We start from the raw sequence: 17,205 nt of genomic DNA, 5'->3' as shown, positions 1-17,205 counted from the left end.
TTTTTTTCCTCTGGTATGCACAAGAGTAGTTTGGATTACATGTGGGAGGATGGAAAAAAGGGAGGAGTAATTTGAAGAAAAAAGAGAAGTGTAGAGTAATAAGGAGGAAAACACAGGCCACTGTTTTAATTAAGTAAATGAAGAGGAAATAATGGTCGTAATTAATGAAGGCTTTTAGCTAGCAGCTGCACTAGGGGAGGAAGGGAGGTGGTGGGGGACACGTGGGGGAGGTGGGGGGGCTTTCAATTTCCATCACCACACGCATGTCAGCACTCAGCATCAATTCTAATTTTTCTGGAACCCAAAATGCAGCAGCTCCAACTACAGCCACTTTGGTACCATGAACTTTAAATACCCCTCTCCTCCTACAGTTCCTTCTTCAATCTTCTTCTCCTTCTAGTGTAATCTCCCACGGCACGTCAAAGCATGTACTCGATGGCTGTTAATCTTTGGAGGACGGCTCTACCCACATCCATGAAAGAAAACAAATGGTACTTTCTGTTCTCCTCCATCTTCTGTGGTGCTTTGTTTCTTTCTTTAGAAAGACCATTTTCATCTTTGATGTTAGCTGCAAAGCTAGCTAAAAACAAACATTAACCGTTTGACTTTGTCCCCTTGTGACATTTGAAGAGACAGTGTGGGGGAATTCTCAGTTTTGGTTGGATTTCAAGCAAACAGCTTCAGGCCAATGAATTCCAATCTGGCATTTAGAGAATATGGCAATGTCCCTTTTTCATTTACTGAAGTGGCAAACATTCAAATCAAACATTAAGAATAGGTCTCACACAATTCAAAGGAGCATCAAGTATTAAACATCTTTCTTGACAATTAATAAAACATGTCAGCAGATGAATGATTTGTTAATTCTTTACTGTAAATAGCTCCGTTACTTGAATAGTCTATTTCATTAGATCTTCTCAGGTGTTTCCAGCAAAGTGCTGGTGTGGAGTCATGTGTTACCAAAGACAACGCTGCCAGTTCAAAAATGATTCCTCATACAGTTTGGCACAATATTGAGACAGTCAGCAGCTAGGAAATAAGGAACTCACTCACCATAGTGCCCACACTGTATGTGGCTGCAGGACCGATCGTATGGTGATACGGGTCTGCTGTTGCATAGACTCTGCCATAACTATTGGAGAGAAGACAGATGATATTTAGTATGAGCGGACGATAAAAAGCCAAAAGAGTAACAGAAATACATAGCCAAGCAATCATCTGAGGATACATTGAACACTATACTCTGAATTTGGTGCATTTCTTTCAACCTATAACCACTTTTTAGTTTTTTTTTTTGGGGGGGTTCTTTTTCTCACAACAGTTTTCCTGTCATGGATTTCTTCCTGCCCCACATTTGCTGTCAGTTCCTGGGCATTTAATGAAACACATTTATATAAAAGATAATGCCATATGGAATGAGAACCATATAATGAAATATTAAGGGTTACAAGACAAATTTACAGTGCCTTCCCTATTAAGGTGAAGCAACTTGGTCAAACTCGTCCGTGCTGAGTCAAAGTAGCGTTGAAAAGAAGTATTACAGTTTTCTAGTTTTCCTAAAATCAAAGTGTTTGTGGATTACCGAGCAAACATCTGGAAGAAGAAGATGCGTGTTATACTGAATGATGCCCTGGAGAGTTTGTAAACTGTCATTTTTGGATTGCTTTACTGTTGTTAGCAGTTAGTCACCATTAGCTTTAAGCTAAATGAACGCGACTGGCTCTCTCTACGCATTATGGTCACAAAGAAGTAATGCAGGGGGGAAAAGACTCCGAGATACACTTTTTGGGAGACAGAATGCTTCAAAACCTTCATCATATTGATTTACTTGTGTGTGCTGCCATATTTGAATTCAGTTAAACAACCACAGTCCATCGTCCATCGGTGAACCTGGGGCATATGTCCACTTCTCAGTCAAGCAACATTTATATGTGCTTATACATGTGTTGGGGCATTTTTTTTTGAGTGATTACATCCCAAACAAATTGGGGTTTATTACCACCAATAAACATTTGAAATTGCTTTTTCTTCCTTAATTTAGATTCTATTTAGATTCCTGACTTCTCGCACTATCCTGTATTTACCACCTGCTGCGAGATGCTAACGGGCTGGGCTCTGACAGGAGTTTTTCTTTATGAGGCCATAAATTCACATTCTAGCATTTTCTCCAGACATAAAACTGTATGGATTCTTTAAAGTAGTACAAATCAAAGGGGACTTTAATCAGCTGGGAAATTGTTAATTGTTTGTCTCTTTCCCAACTCCAACCACAAGACATAAACCTTATGGATGTTAGCTTTGATTGAACAGGTTGGATAATGGATGGGGAGCATCAAGTAACCACAATGAGAATGCATGAGGCAAGCAAGGCGTCGGGTCGTAGATTTTAACTGTGGTCCGGAGGAGAGATCTATAATCATTTCCCTCCTCACACTCACACTGAGGAGAGGCCAATAGGATGAAAATGCAGTGAATGTCTCCCCATAAATGTACATTGTAAAGGCGAGAGAATGTGATTGCAATGATTTGCTTTACCACTTTCAATTTATGAGAAAAAGCGAATGAGTGTTTGAAGGATTGTAATGCCAGCTACTGAGGAAAAAAAGAGAGAGAAAGATAAAGAAGGAAATAAGTAGTGATAGTAGAAATCTGTCAGGAGAGAAAAATAAGATCATGAACAAATAAAAAAAACTGGAGAAATTATCCTCTGGGGCAGGGAAACAGAAGGTATATATAAAAATGAAATATTGGTTAAAAAATGAAAAAAGCATTAAGAAGAAGGTTAAAAGAGTAGCAAGGCAGGAGAAGGAAGGAGGGAATTTTACAGGGGGCTTGTAATTTCTCTGATGGCTCTCCATACCTCCTTCCCTCCTTGTACGATCTCTTCTTCACCTCCATTGCTCTCCTCTTGGTTCCCCCTAGTTGCCAACTCCCTCTGTATTTCTCTCTTTCTGTCTCCCGAGACTTATTTCCACTCTATTCACCAGCATTGGCTTGGAACTAATCCCCTCCCCCAAAGCCCATCTCTTTTCTCATTCCACCCCTCCATCCCTCTTTCTCTGATGCCACCAGACTGCTTTATTTAGATTTTTTTTTTTTTTTTACTGGCTTGTTTGTTTATTTTCTTCTAAAAGTGAAGGGAAGCCAACATGTGTCTGGAGGGCAAAGATAAGAGGTTGTGCGGGTAAACTACTTTGTGTTAAACTATGTGTTACAAAGGGAGTCCTAAAGAGAGGACAGTACTTTGGGTAGAGGGCAGAAAGTAGGGGTCGTGTTTAAGGCAGGGAAGAATGATTCCACCCAATAATGATCAGCTTCTATTAGGTTTTAATGACTTGCTTCAGACTGATCATGAAGAGTTAAAGTTAACAGGAATCACTCTGTTTGATGAATATATTGTATCGCCACAAACAAACAAGAATACACATTTATAAAGTATTTCAGTAGTCTTAGCAGACATCTTCAGTATCAGTCGTAATCCAGCAGTATGTTTTTTTTAATTTCAAGGTTGTAAATGAGGATTAAAATGCAGTTTTAGTCGTTTTATGACGTAAATTCACCAAAATGTAAACATATGACAAAATAAAAATGTCACAATAAATATATATGTTACGGCATGCAAATGTCAAAATATGATATGCCATGTAGAAACAGTGTCATAAGCCAGCGAGAGTCAAAACTGATGAGAAAAAAAGCCGCTGACTTCATGTTTTAATAATTCACAGTTTGTTTGTTTTTCAAGGAAATTGCCTTGAGTTTTATCTCATCGATACGCCCCCAACCCTAAAAGACTGACGTTCAACCAAAAAAGGAAAACCATATTACCAGGCCTTTATTTTCATGTATTTGATGTCCAGAAGTTCCTTTGTTTTATGACCTTAGCTGATCACCTGCTGTGTGTCCCCTGTATCTGGTTTCACTCACCTGTCTTATGTTGGTCCATGTGTATTTAAAAGCCAACGTTTAATTCGTAAAGTTACCAGATTGGGGTTCTGTGCTTCTCCAACTAGTTCTTTGTTATGCTTCTAATCAATTTGCACCTTAGAAAAACCTTAGCAGAAGAATGAAAATGAAAATATTTCATCCCACTGCAAAACCGCTTTCTGGAAAAATAAATGCGATGGAAACAGATTCATCCAAGTGTGGATGACGTACTTCAATCAGGGCTCATGGCCGTCGCCCTGACTAGTGTCTCCTGATTTCTGCACATGCTCACCTGCCTTTCCCCCCTCGTGTTCGCTCGCCTGCTTTTGACACTGCTTGAATTTATGGACGTTGTGTGTTTTCCCTTAATGGATTTTGCTGCATTCACTGACCTGAGCTATCAAGGAAACATTTAATTCTAAGAACTGTTTTTTTAGTGCAGTCCCGGGTTTGCACAAAAAAACAACAACAACAAAAAAAACAGACAAATGATGGGTTATGTATGTCATTGTCGTCTGACATGATCTGATATGCTCAGCTATTGCAACATGAATAATTAATTCAGTCTGTAAAAAGCATCTCCCTAAAAAAGTGCAAAAAAAATGTCATGCATTCCTTTCAAACAGAATACGTGATTTTAAATAAGGCATGCGCTGAGGAGAGTACCGATAAATTTGATTTTAATGAGCAACATAAAGTTGGGAGGGGCTCTAAATGTTGGTTTTGTTACTTGTTCATCCAATATCCCATGCTGCCCAAAGTATACATCTACTCGAAGTAAAAAGGGGATATTGTGTGTGTGTGTGTGTGTATGTGTGTGTGTGTGTGTGTGTGTGTGTGGGGGGGGGGGGTCAGGTTCTAATAAAAGTAAAAAAAAAAAAATTTACAGGTTTGGTCATGTCAGCTAATCCTGAACCATCTCGACATGAAGATTTTGAGTTTTTTGAAGAAAATTTGAAAATAAGTAGGAAGGACCGTCTGCACAGAACACAGTAAGCGGCATTGTGTGATGCACACGATGGTGTCGAGCTGCTCAGATGATTGCTCCTACATCCGTTTTGATGGTGATACCTCACAATTGCATCAACTCAAAAAAGCCAATCCCGAATGTTCTCTATCAGCTTCATCATGATGACTGATGTTCATGTAGGTGTACACTCCCTAAATGAACAGTGCGATGAAATACCTACATGAGCGTACGTGCATTCATAGGTTAGATTCTCATCTTTCCTGTGATTATGTTCATGTCAAAAACACCTGCACTGGTGTAGGTAAAGAGTTATTTTGTGCGACGTGAATTTGATGGTCAGTCCTGATCTCTTATTGCTTCCTCTTATGTGGTCTCGAGCCGAAGTGCCGTTGGAGCGTGTGTGAGTCTCTCAGCCCCCAGCCCATCCTCTCTAGCTGAGACCTCTCTTATCCCACGATAAATAAAACTGCCTGCTTATCCTCACATTCTGCCCCATCCACTCCCCGTCCATGGACTTACCTTTAAATCAAGAGTGCTAAAAGACTAGAACTCAAGAGACACAGAATAAAAGATAAAACAGGAGAGAGCAGAAAGGGATACAGTAGACATCAGCAGGGGAGGAGAGAATGTATGGAAAAGGAAAAAGAAAGGGAAATAAATAAATGGTGGAGAGAGACATGCCCCCTCACCTGCTTCATTCCCCTCCTCCGCTGTGTTCATAATTCTCCTGAGCCCACCACTCGCTCCCTGCTTCTGATGAATCTTACATTATCAGGGGCCTACAGGTTCCTGCTGTGGCCGTTTCTTATCTGGCCTGACACGCTCTATCTGAGATTAGCTCCCTGTTCACCCTGGTAAGCACACACCCAGACGGCTACTTTAGGCTTCATTCAGGTTTTATGGGCTCCCAAAGCTGGTTTCCAGTTTATCAGGCTAGATCTCTAACCCACAGTGCATATCAGATTCAGAGGATCAGATCAAAACAGATTATTGATGAGTGACAGTGATACATGGATTATTTATATATATATTTAAAAAATCACAGGCGGTTCATATTATAAGGAACAAAAAGGGATCAGGACTAAATGTGGTTACGCTTTTTTCTGTTGCTATATTCAGGAATTTATTCGAGTCTGTCTACCGTTTTTTTTTAATGGGCAAAATTAAAGTATGAGTAAAAATTGCTGGATGGAACCCACCTACGGACAATTTGATCAAATTCCTTGGTGATGCAGATTTTAATGATATGCTTCCACGGCGAATTCTTGACAAATATGTGTTCTCCACAGAGTGCTTTCTCTTGTTTTTCTAGCCTTTCATCTATTCAAATACAGGGAGGATGATATTTTTATTATTATTTCCTTCATGTACAAATTATTCAATTTTCCTGTGGCGGTGTTCTACTGTATAGCCACCATACCATATTCTCCACTTCTGGTGCTCTTACATAAGAACCCTGCAGAGCTTGGCTTCAAGCCCAACTGGAAAACCCAGAGACAGGCAAGATGATTTTTGTGATCCAGCATCAACAAATTCAGGTTCACTGAACACGGAAACTCAAATTCCTCCCGATTAAGTTTACTGCCTTCGTGATAAAAGTCTCACAAGTCCAGCAGGACCCTAATTGTGCTCTTCATCTCATTAGCTCCTGTCTGTCTGGGATCCACAATAATAAACAAGAGGACACAACTCAAACTTTTCAAGCTTTGTTAGCAAATGACTATAATCCCATCTCTTAGAGATAAAGGGATTTATTACAACATAACCTGGATCTTTTTAGTCGTGGGTGCTGGTGTCATATCCTAGCTGCGGTGCGGTCTTATACCGTTCCTCACTATGCTTGATAACTTACCAAAAGCGAAGCATTTTTATAGGCCTGGTCTTGCTGACTTCTGTCATTTTCCAGGGATCATGAGGGAACAGACACTTGTCTCTTCAGTCTGACTCAGTTGTGTTTGCTGTCATGATGGTTCGTCTACAAATGACTGACAGTCAGCAGAGTTAAGCCCAGTTACTCTCTGATGCCAGCATCAGACTGCAAGAATTCCACCAGATTTTGACAGGTTTGTCAAGACAGATATATTTACACAACAGTGCACGATTACATGTGTCTGTGTCTCTATCCTGTGTATTATGGCATAATCCAAGAACAGGGACGAGGCCTCTGGGAAGCCCAGTGATAGAGAATCTGCCATTCTTGGCGATTTTTCTTCTCGTGTGATAATTCTTGAGACATGCAGGCGACATGGTGCCTGACGTTGACCAACAGGGTGACATGATGCTTTCTGGAGCACTGATGTAAACATGTCCAAGGGAAAGAGAAGCTACTGTTGCTCCTGTCAGGTCAGTGTTGACGGTTCCTCAAAGGATTACCACCACTGAGTCAATAAAGGACAAATGATGGCGAGAGCCACATTCAGGTGAATAGCTGGTTAGCTGAACTATGCTAGGCTATCAATCTCCAGACTAGAGTCATGTTTTGAAACAGACGACAGCATTACACAAAATGATTCCGTTCCCATGACTGACAATATCTTAATCTTAACCCTCCTCCCTGATGAGTGTAATTTTCACATTTAAAAGGTTATGCAAAATGACATATGGTGACGGATAATGTAGTTTTGCAGTTATACAGTAAGACACTGTGAATCTGACATGATTATTGCAAAAGACAAAAACAATGTTAAGTTTGATCCCTAACCAAGATGAAACTCTCATCTTGGTTAGGGATCCGCATTGAAAACCCTCAGACATGTTGACTTCTAGTCTGGTGGCATCAGGTATCACATTGTGTAATTTATCATCAAGAATCTACAAAAGCCCTTTATTTTGAAGTGACGAGATGCCCCAAGCTGCTCCTGTGTCTGACTTCCTGCTCAGCTTTAGCTGCAGGGAGCAGCTCCCTCCAAAAACAGTTCAAGTGTATATTTTTAGTGCCGCATCCAACCGAGGCAGCTGGTCGATCACATTCCAGCTGCGATGTGACTGATTGTGGTCCACTCCACAGACAAAGACCAGCAGCTGCTAGTTTATTCAAATGCCTACATTCTGTTCATCTATTTCAGGTATGGGATACACACAAGGCCTTTCGACAAATGATGAATGTAAATAAAATCGGACACCTTTAAGTGATCCTCAGATGAGAAAAAGGAAGTCACCATACCTGTCACTGTATGCAGCTGCAGCAGTAGCAGCTGGCTGGGCATATCTGTAAGCTGCATACCCCCCCTGAAAACAGACAGAAGAATTCAGTGTCACCTCACAGTTCATAAGCTATGGTACAGAAATACAAAAATACCCTTCACACCACAGCATTTCCTTGGCTGTGAAGAAACCAAGAAAAAATCTGTTTGAATAAAATGCCGACTTACATATATTTCCGCCCCGTAAAAGCCATCCTGGTAGACCACACTGTTGACAGAGGGCATCAAACATCAAACATGTTTTTAAGGACGGAGGTGAAAAATTATGTTTTAAGAATAAATTATGTCTTCGGGACAATATTAATCTCCTATCCAGACATTTTCTTGAGGAACTACACATCATCTAGAAGATAACATGTGACTGGTGGAGAAATTTGTGATATAATCTGCACACATAAACATGATCAATGAAGTAGCTGAGGCATTAAGATGAGCACGCCTAAAGTGATGTCATTGGAGTTTCCTCCGGCACTATCATAGAACAGGCCATTGAGAAGTTTGTCTTTTCTGTAGCCATCAATTTGAGGACCTTGGCCATGTAGAGGGATACAGGATCCACATTATAGGACCGGAATACAATCGGTCCACCAGAAGAGGCGTAGCATGTTTAGGAGGAATCCCAGAATCCTTGCCCCTCGCTGCTCTTTGGAAATATATGCTCCAACGCTATTTTGGGAAGAAGCGGAGTTACAAAGTCCAGACCGAGTGGAGAAGGAAAATCACAAAAAAGAGGTTTGTTGCAGAAAATGAAAAACAGAGTAAACTGTCTTGACTGTGCAAGTACAGCACAAGCAGTTAAAAGACAATAAAATAACTAATGTAACTAAATGAACCCGACTCATCCAAACCAGAGCACAAAAATCAAAGCAGAACGTTCCAATCAGCAAGTCTGTTTCTGGAATGCTCCTGGTGGGACGTGATGCCATGTGGAGGACAGGGAAAAAAAAGGAAAGCTTTCAGCCAGAATGCAGCACAGCAGGCCCAGTGGGATCCCGGTGTAAGCATTATCTGAGCTAAAGGTCAGAAATTTGTCTGTCTTTTTAGGGCTTCAGTCTCCTTTGAGTGTTCGGCTGCAGGGTCTGCCCCTGTAGGGCCACTTTTAAGGGGCAGTTTTGGCAGACTGTGGCTATGAAAAACTTCTGGGCAGGCAAGCTTGACACATGAGTTCATATCACTATTGAGAATGTCACAAACACGTTTTTGTGGATGTGCTGAACCACAAAAAATCCACAATTAGCTGGAACCAGAGAGTTAATGATAAATCTGCTGCATTCCTCTCGGCTTGAACGAAACTACACAATTTATTTTGTTTAAAGAGCAACTACTACAGTCATTACTATTAGTTTTGCACTATAATCATCTGACAGCACTTATCTGTATCATCACCTTCTGAGTGAATTGGTCAAACTGCACCATTCATCCATTGTTCCCTTTCACTCTCCATTTCTATCTGCATTTCTTGTCTTCTCATTCTTTCGTCTTTGACAGACATTCTCTCTCTCTCTCTCACTCTCTCCCTCTCTCTCCCATCCTTTACACTCACTAGGTCTCTCGTTCTGTCTGAAGTGGGCCCGCTGGAGTGTGCAGGTCAGAGTAGTCTATTCACAGCTGAATAAAGAATGACACATTCGAAAAAAGAGAGACAAATTTGGCCATTCTGGAATCAAAGAGCAATTTTCCGCTCTATTAGAAGGTGGCCTTTTTGTTTTCCACTCACCATTCTTCTAATACAGGATGTGTGTGTGTACACACACACACACACACACACACATATGTACATATATATATATATACACACACACACACACACACACACACACACACATATGTACATATATATATATATATATATATATATATATATATATATATATATACACACACACATACATACACACACACATATATATATTTGCACGAGTATGTGTGTGTGTATTTTTGAGCAATATTGTGAATTAGATTTTTTCAGTGGTGTGTTTTTAGTCTTTGACATCCGTAATGCAGTGTATATTTGATTATGTGTTTTTGTGTAGTGTGTGTTTGTGTGTCACTCACGCTCCATAGGCAGGAATGGGTGGAGGGGGTGGTGCAGCACGGAACGTGTTGTAGACAGCGCGACCCCTCCCTCTCAAATGGGCCCCTCTATAGGCCACTGCTGCTCCTGTACTGGGGTATGGAAAGCCTGTCACTGAGAGAGAGAGAGAGAGAGAGAGAGAGAGAGAGAGAGAGAGAGAGAGAGAGAGAGAGAGAGAGAGATGGGATGAAGCTCAGTATGTTAGACTCCTAGAACCAGTCATGATGACTTCCAACCTGGCCAGAAGATGGATAGATTGGTCAGTTGGAGGGAAAAAGCAGAGGTGTGACTGAAATACAGTTGAAGGGAGGATTACATAGGGACACAGCAAATGGCCTGTATTGTTAGGAGTGGCAGATTCAGCTTGCAGCAAGCTTTCATCACGTGAACACACAGTTAACACACGAGAGTGGGGACATAGCTATTAGGTTGTTGCGCTGATGGCCTGATTGACATTCTTTCAGCATGGGATGCATGGATAACACACACACCTGCACACATATACCTATCCCATAACAGCAATTAGCAGTTGTCAGGTTCAGCATTTTGGCCCCACAAAAAAAACTGGGCCTGTTTCTTTGTGGGGGACTCAATACGAAATCGGACTAATTTGCATTTTCTCACACCTAATCACCTGACATGAATTACTAATTCTAAGCCAACCCTACGGCTGACAATTCTGTCAAACCACTGACAAATGACAAAAATCTCCTCATGACTTACCAGATGTTTCCTGCCATCACTTCTATCTCTTTCTTAACTTTATAAAAACGAGAAGGAACTTTTTGAGTCATTTCAAAATCTGTTTTTCCTTCCTGGAAATTCTTGTGTCTCACAGCCTCCAAGGGCATCTCTCCAGCGACTGTTAAAATATGGAAACCTTTAATATTAGCAGCTGGAAATAGAAACAGGTACCAATAGATGCATTAAAATCAGGACTATCAAACCATAAATACAATGTATCCCGTCCTAAGCTTTTCCAGACCTCAGAGGAGGGGTTGCACTTCTGGACAACTTCCCCTGCTGTTGGTGGCTGCAGAGAAAACCACTCCACTGGAAGAGTTCAGAGGCAGGAAAGCTCTGTGTCTTCCCTTCATCCATCTGTCTCTTTTTCTCTTGGTAGGTTGATGGAGAGCCTCTACACTTGGCTGTTTCAGCCTCGACCTATTCTAACTAGTCAGACAAAGGCATTAATATGCCACGGAGCCAGCAAACAGTCCATTGGTGATATATTCTGGGTGAAAGATCAATTTCCCCTATGCTGTCCCCACCTTCTGTACTTGGCTCTCTTAATATCAGACATCCATATTTTAATTCCTTGTTTTGTGCGTATGTGCCAACAAATATATGTGTGTTTATGCACGAGTGAGAATGAGGACATGTGTATGTGCATGCTGTTGCTGGTCTGACATAAATGAATGCAATCTGACGATGAGCTATGGCTTGTGCATGCTACAGTGGTGCAGTAATAACCCATGAATCATGGCAGGGCTTCTGCTTGACAGCCAGCAGGCCCATAAAATCAACAAACAACAACATCCACTGATACACACATGCATAAAGTACTACATAGAGGCTGAATACACATATATTTATACCTTATCTGGTAGTGATGATAGCTGGAGTCACTTCAGATAAGAACGTCTAATTATGAAACTAGGTTATTTATTAAGGTGACTTTAATATGTAAGATTGACTAATATCAGTTGGAGTGTGTGTGTGTGTGTGTGTGTGTGTGTATGTGTGTTGAGACCTCAGCTCTCCAGGACAGTGATAGAACACTCTGGTTTTATCACGGTATGTCGAACAAACTGGGCTGAGTTTGAAAGATATTAGAGTGAATTGTGCTCATTTTCAGGAAGCACATACAATCAAATCTGAAAATGATGACATCATTTGGAGTGACAGAATGAGCTGCAAGACAAGTTGACATATTTCAGTAATGTGTATGAGTCTGCTCATATGCAAAATGGAAAATAACAGTGATTTTAATGTAAATTTTAGTCAAAAAAGATCCTACTCAGAGGTGTAGGGAGTGCTGATTCTAAAACTACTGAATTTTGAAAATCGCGATGGGAAGAATGCCAAACATTTTGTAGTAATCAAGTGAAAAAAATGTCATTGACATGTCTGAAATGTTTCTTCATCCATTTCATCAGAAAAAACTGTATAACTGTAAGTACAGATACTTCTGTAACCTCATTTGGGAAACATTTCTTCTTCCACTATACATTTTAGGAAATGGCAAAAATTCTTTAATGCATTTGCGCCACCTATGTTGTATGTTTACAGAAAAATGTAAAGAGTAGAAAGTACAAATATGTCAGGAGTATAAGTAAAATTAAATGGTGAAGTGTACACTTACAGTACAGGAGCAAAGTATTTGTAGTTAAGTACCAAACCCATTACAGACACTAAAGACACGTATGTATACACACCATACTTTCAATGTTAGGGCAACAACACACACACACACACACACACACACACACACACACACACACACACACACACACACACACACACACACACACACACACACACGCGGTGCAAATCTTCAGCAGCATAGTAAGTAAACCTGTAAACCTCCGGACAAATCATGCTTTTAAAACAGCCCAGACTGATTGAGTTATAAAGGGTGGGGTCAACAGCTGACAGCGACTGTTGCCTGGCCTTGGACCAATGACAGCACACTGATTTAAAAGCCCGAGAGTCTATCTGATGTCGCCCTTCCAACTTGCAAATTTCCCAGCATATGTAAAAAGGTCCGAGACGCTTGCCTTGTTACTTCCTTGCCTGCATTTTGCATTTTAATCTTATTTGTTGTGTTCTGGGGAGCTGCGCTGCCAAGCTCGGCACACATCGACTCACATCAAGTGCACACATTTGCACACACACACATTTGTCCTGCTTTGCATATATTCAGTCTAGGACACAGTCAATCAATCAGTATTACATTTCCCTCATTGTCCTTCATGCCCATGCAGTCTATTTTACTAACTCAAATACACACATGAACATGTGTGCGCATACACATGCACACACAAAATATTCCTCTGTCTATCTTTGTTTTCCAGCAAAGTGGTAAAAGGAACATTAAAGGAAGTCTTTTGTGTGTATGTGTGTGTGTGTGTGTGTGTGTATCAAATATTCAATTGTCCTGGCTTTTGATGAGAACTCGAACCAAGAACAAACACCACATGCTATCGTTAGCTTCCCAGAGGTTTTCTTTACACTGACTTGGTTATTCATGTTTACACATGAGTCAAACGTAACACCAACGGAGGCTGGTGATTGGTTGTTGGCCATGACTGATTTGGCTACTGATGTGATCTTGATTTATTATTCAGTTTTTATGTATTTTTAATGTGGAAAATGATACAATTATTACTATACCAATTTTACTTCCACTTATATGAATATCAGAGAGTATTTCGGTATGATATGATAGGTCTATGGTACTATGAGGGTCGGCCTGCAAGATATACAGTATATTTCTGATTTTTTTTTTTAAGGGGAAATTTCAGTATTTAATTTTACATTAAATGCTCATCTTTAGGTAAAACCAAAGACAGAACATAGATTGGTGGCCTGCTGAGATGCAGGGAATTTGTATTTCTTCATTATTTTATATTGAACTGGGTGTGTGAGGTGTCACAACCTGGCATCTCACCCTCGGGACCAAACATGTTTATCCTGAGCCTTCACGATGAAAAACTTTGATATGTCTTGCACAGAGCAAAACACGTGGTGATAAAAGTTTGAGTTTTTACTTGATATTCCATATGCGTTTGTATTTGAGTGTGTTAGTTGTATATGATAATGTGTGTCAGTCTGTTTTGGTTCAAGTCTGAGTCTAAACATTCTGTGCATTTAAGGTTAAGGTGGATACAGGTTTTCAATAGTGTGCAAGCATGTGTGTGTATGCACGTGGAGGTCATCCGTCATTCTTCTGAATGGGATTTGCGCACAATAAACCTGTAGCCGAGCCCGGCAATGGAGATGGAGTGTACTGTCAGCTGGCCAGGATTTATGGAGGCCGATTCAGCTGATGGGTGCTGGGAAAAGCCGTCTGATAAAGGGTGATTAATTGTCCTTACATCCTGCTTTACATCCTGCTTCACTCCCGCCCCAAACTAGATTAAATGCAGTCATAATTATTCCAGAAAAAATCCCAATCCCACATATTTCCACCTCTAGGTGGAAATTTTTCTTTTTCTTTTACAGGATGGATTAAGGTGACAATCACAGCCATCCCTTCCTCACCTGCCTCAAAGTTTCATTCTCCTTTTGGATTTCCTATGCTTGGACATAATATTTTCCAGAATAAGCTTTGGTAGCCCATTAAGAAAAAACAAACAAACAAAAAAAAACCCAAATTTGAGGTGAGATGACCTGGCTCAACCCATGATTCATTGATCTTAACAGCTTTGTAACTGTTAAAGAACAGGATCAGCGTTTTCCAACACTTTACTTTCTGCATCAAACGAATGTGTAAGGTTGGGGATTATTTAGACAGTTGCACATTAACCCTGGTGCACTGTAGCAATTGTTCACGAAAATAGTGTTTGTGAAACAAAGTAATCGTATCGTAACTGATCTTTGTGATTACTGGAGAGCATGCAACATTTAAAATTATGTTTTATTGTCATAAATAATACTTGAGAAAAATATACTAACATTGTATTTATAATGAATTAGAGTCAAATGCATAAAAATGAAACAAGTTACAAATATCAGATCAATTACTGACCATGAACTGCTAATACGAATGAATATCACATGGAGACATCTGACACATCTAGTAGAAGTACTTTAATGCCATAACTGATCATGAATGGGACTGGCCTGAAATGTTTACTGGCCACCAGCAGCACTCGCACCCATGACTGATCACAAAGTTTCCTCCCAGTTTGCATATTGCCAGAAACACTGATTGTGCCAAATCCTCTGCATTCTATCTGAGGCCGGCACATCTGGACAACAAGAAGATCTATGAGTGGATGCTCATCAAAGACAGCTATCAACAAAGGAGATCAGTGTTGACATGGAGGACCAGGGCTGACTACATCCCTCTCCCAAGAATAGAACTGCTTTGGAATCAGTCAAAAGCATCTGTAGTGTGAATCCCTTAGATCCACAAGAACTGATCTAGACGCAAAGAAGGCCCAGCACTATTAATCATCGGCGGCTTCATCCAGTCTGAAGGATGAAATGCCCAAATCCAAAGCCCTTGGGTGACGACATCATTGAAGACCACTGGGACTTCTCTTCTCTACCATCTCTACCCATGCAAGACATCAACAGACTACTTGAGCAGGATGACAACGTTGTAAGTCTCAGCCCCACTATGTTTATCTTACTGCCCTCTCACAGATGGCACTTAGGCATATTTTGCTGAACTTTAACATTCTGTCAGGGCCTCACTCCACACCCACATCTTCAGACTTTGCACTGTATTTGCACTGTCTCAGCTACCACCCCTGCTACTTACACACTACATATACGTGGCAAATGCAGGTCAAGCCAGGAGTTCTGTTCTGCTGTGCACTGGTCACGTGTATGACTTTGCATGACAATAGTCAGGAAAGAAAAGAAAATGAAAACGCGCGCACACACACACACACACACACACACACAGACACAGACACAGACACACACACACACGCGCGCGGTGGCAGCCGAGCATGACAACTGTGTTTTGGGTGTTGGGGGAGGTCATGTGCATTTGCTTGGTTGGGTTGGTGGATGAAGGGATGGAAGGTAGAGGGGCAGAGTGGGGACAAAGCGGGGGAGAGAGGGAGAAATAAAAGAGATGGATGGCCTCTCTCTGTCTGAGCAGTTATTTAGAGGAGTGCCGTAAACCTGTCTGGGAATGAACAGATTTTAGACTAATGAGCAGAAAGGAGAGCAGTTATGGTGAGCGGTCAGTCTGAGCACTAAATGAAACCAAGCTGCTACATCCAACTGCTCTCACACGTTCACAAACACGCATTCTCCATGGGAATCTGTGTGTTCCAAAGAAATACAAATACAGGTGATATTTAGAATGAGCAGGATACAAACTTATTCGTTGTGATTCTTTACCTGCATAAAATTCAGGACCGTATACTGCGCCAACCACTGGATTCAGCTTCCAGCCTGCACACACACACACACACACACACACACACACACACACACACACACACACAAACAAACAAATACACATTACAGGGTGAAAAGCAGTTAGCCTGGCGAGGCCATCCGAATCTCACAAGCTGAGACGTTCAGCCCCACAGCTTTATCTGGAAGCCCATCCTTTCTGAAACCACTATGAGAAATTAGAAAGTAACCGACCAATCGAAACTGCTCTTCTGCACCCCCCCAACAGTAATAAGGCGCCTGATTGGTTCTTGTAGTCGATGATGTGAATACAAGTAGAAAATAGTGTCTCCTAAGGTAACAAAAAAATAGACTCAAAACCAACAATTAAACCAAAAGAGTTTCTCATTTTTGCCATTTTTGGATTGTATTTAGCAAGTGATGACATCGATGACAAGTTCTGCCGCCTCTCATTAATGGAATCCAGATGCAGCTGCAGGAACCTTTGAGCTCACCAGATATGGATGGCCTCACCATAGTGAAATAGCAAGTTTGCAGTACTGCATGAATTTACAAAACAAACCTTACAAAAGCAAAACCAGACCAGTAGTGCAATCCTAGGGCTGATGCCAGAATCGATAGTCCACAAAATTCTGGTATCAGATAGTCAAACGACTATTCTTTCGATTTGTGTTGAGCTAATTGTGACCGGTGGCTGGCAGTCATTGGCCACTGTCATGGTAAAACTGTTGCTACTGTGCAGAAACATGGAGGGTGGGGTTGGTCATGGATATGCTCGTCCCGGTTAATAATTTGGTGTTGGATAGACTGAGTCGTTTCACTTTATTGGTTCTGTCTTTCTGACCTTTTGAATTTTGGTTCTTTTACAACAACATAGTGCCAGTTTCTCTGATAATGACCAAATAAACTCCTACGATGCTGTCAGACTG

The 17,205-nt window shown here is 41.0% G+C and overlaps 1 protein-coding gene across 8 annotated transcripts in view; it reads right to left on the bottom strand.

Annotated features, from left to right (window-relative positions):
* Positions 1-17,205, bottom strand: part of rbfox3a (RNA binding fox-1 homolog 3a) — a 661,616-nt gene that overhangs the window by 18,231 nt on the left and 626,180 nt on the right. For all 8 annotated transcript variants that reach the window (XM_086195774.1, XM_086195768.1, XM_086195772.1 and 5 more), the window contains 5 exons: positions 16,259-16,312; positions 10,153-10,285; positions 8,266-8,305; positions 8,058-8,122; positions 1,054-1,132 (listed from right to left, as the gene is read on the bottom strand). In XM_086195774.1, coding sequence (XP_086051900.1) covers positions 1,054-1,132; positions 8,058-8,122; positions 8,266-8,305; positions 10,153-10,285; positions 16,259-16,312 — 371 coding nt within the window. The remainder of the gene's footprint in view (positions 1-1,053; positions 1,133-8,057; positions 8,123-8,265; positions 8,306-10,152; positions 10,286-16,258; positions 16,313-17,205) is intronic.

This window comes from Aulostomus chinensis, chromosome 23 (assembly GCF_037954235.1).
Source record: "Aulostomus chinensis isolate RoL2024-O1b breed Wild chromosome 23, RoL_Achi_v1.0, whole genome shotgun sequence".
NCBI lineage: Eukaryota > Metazoa > Chordata > Actinopteri > Syngnathiformes > Aulostomidae > Aulostomus > Aulostomus chinensis.
The sequence above is the reverse complement of the archived record's forward strand: the minus strand, read 5'-3'. Positions and strand labels throughout refer to the sequence as shown.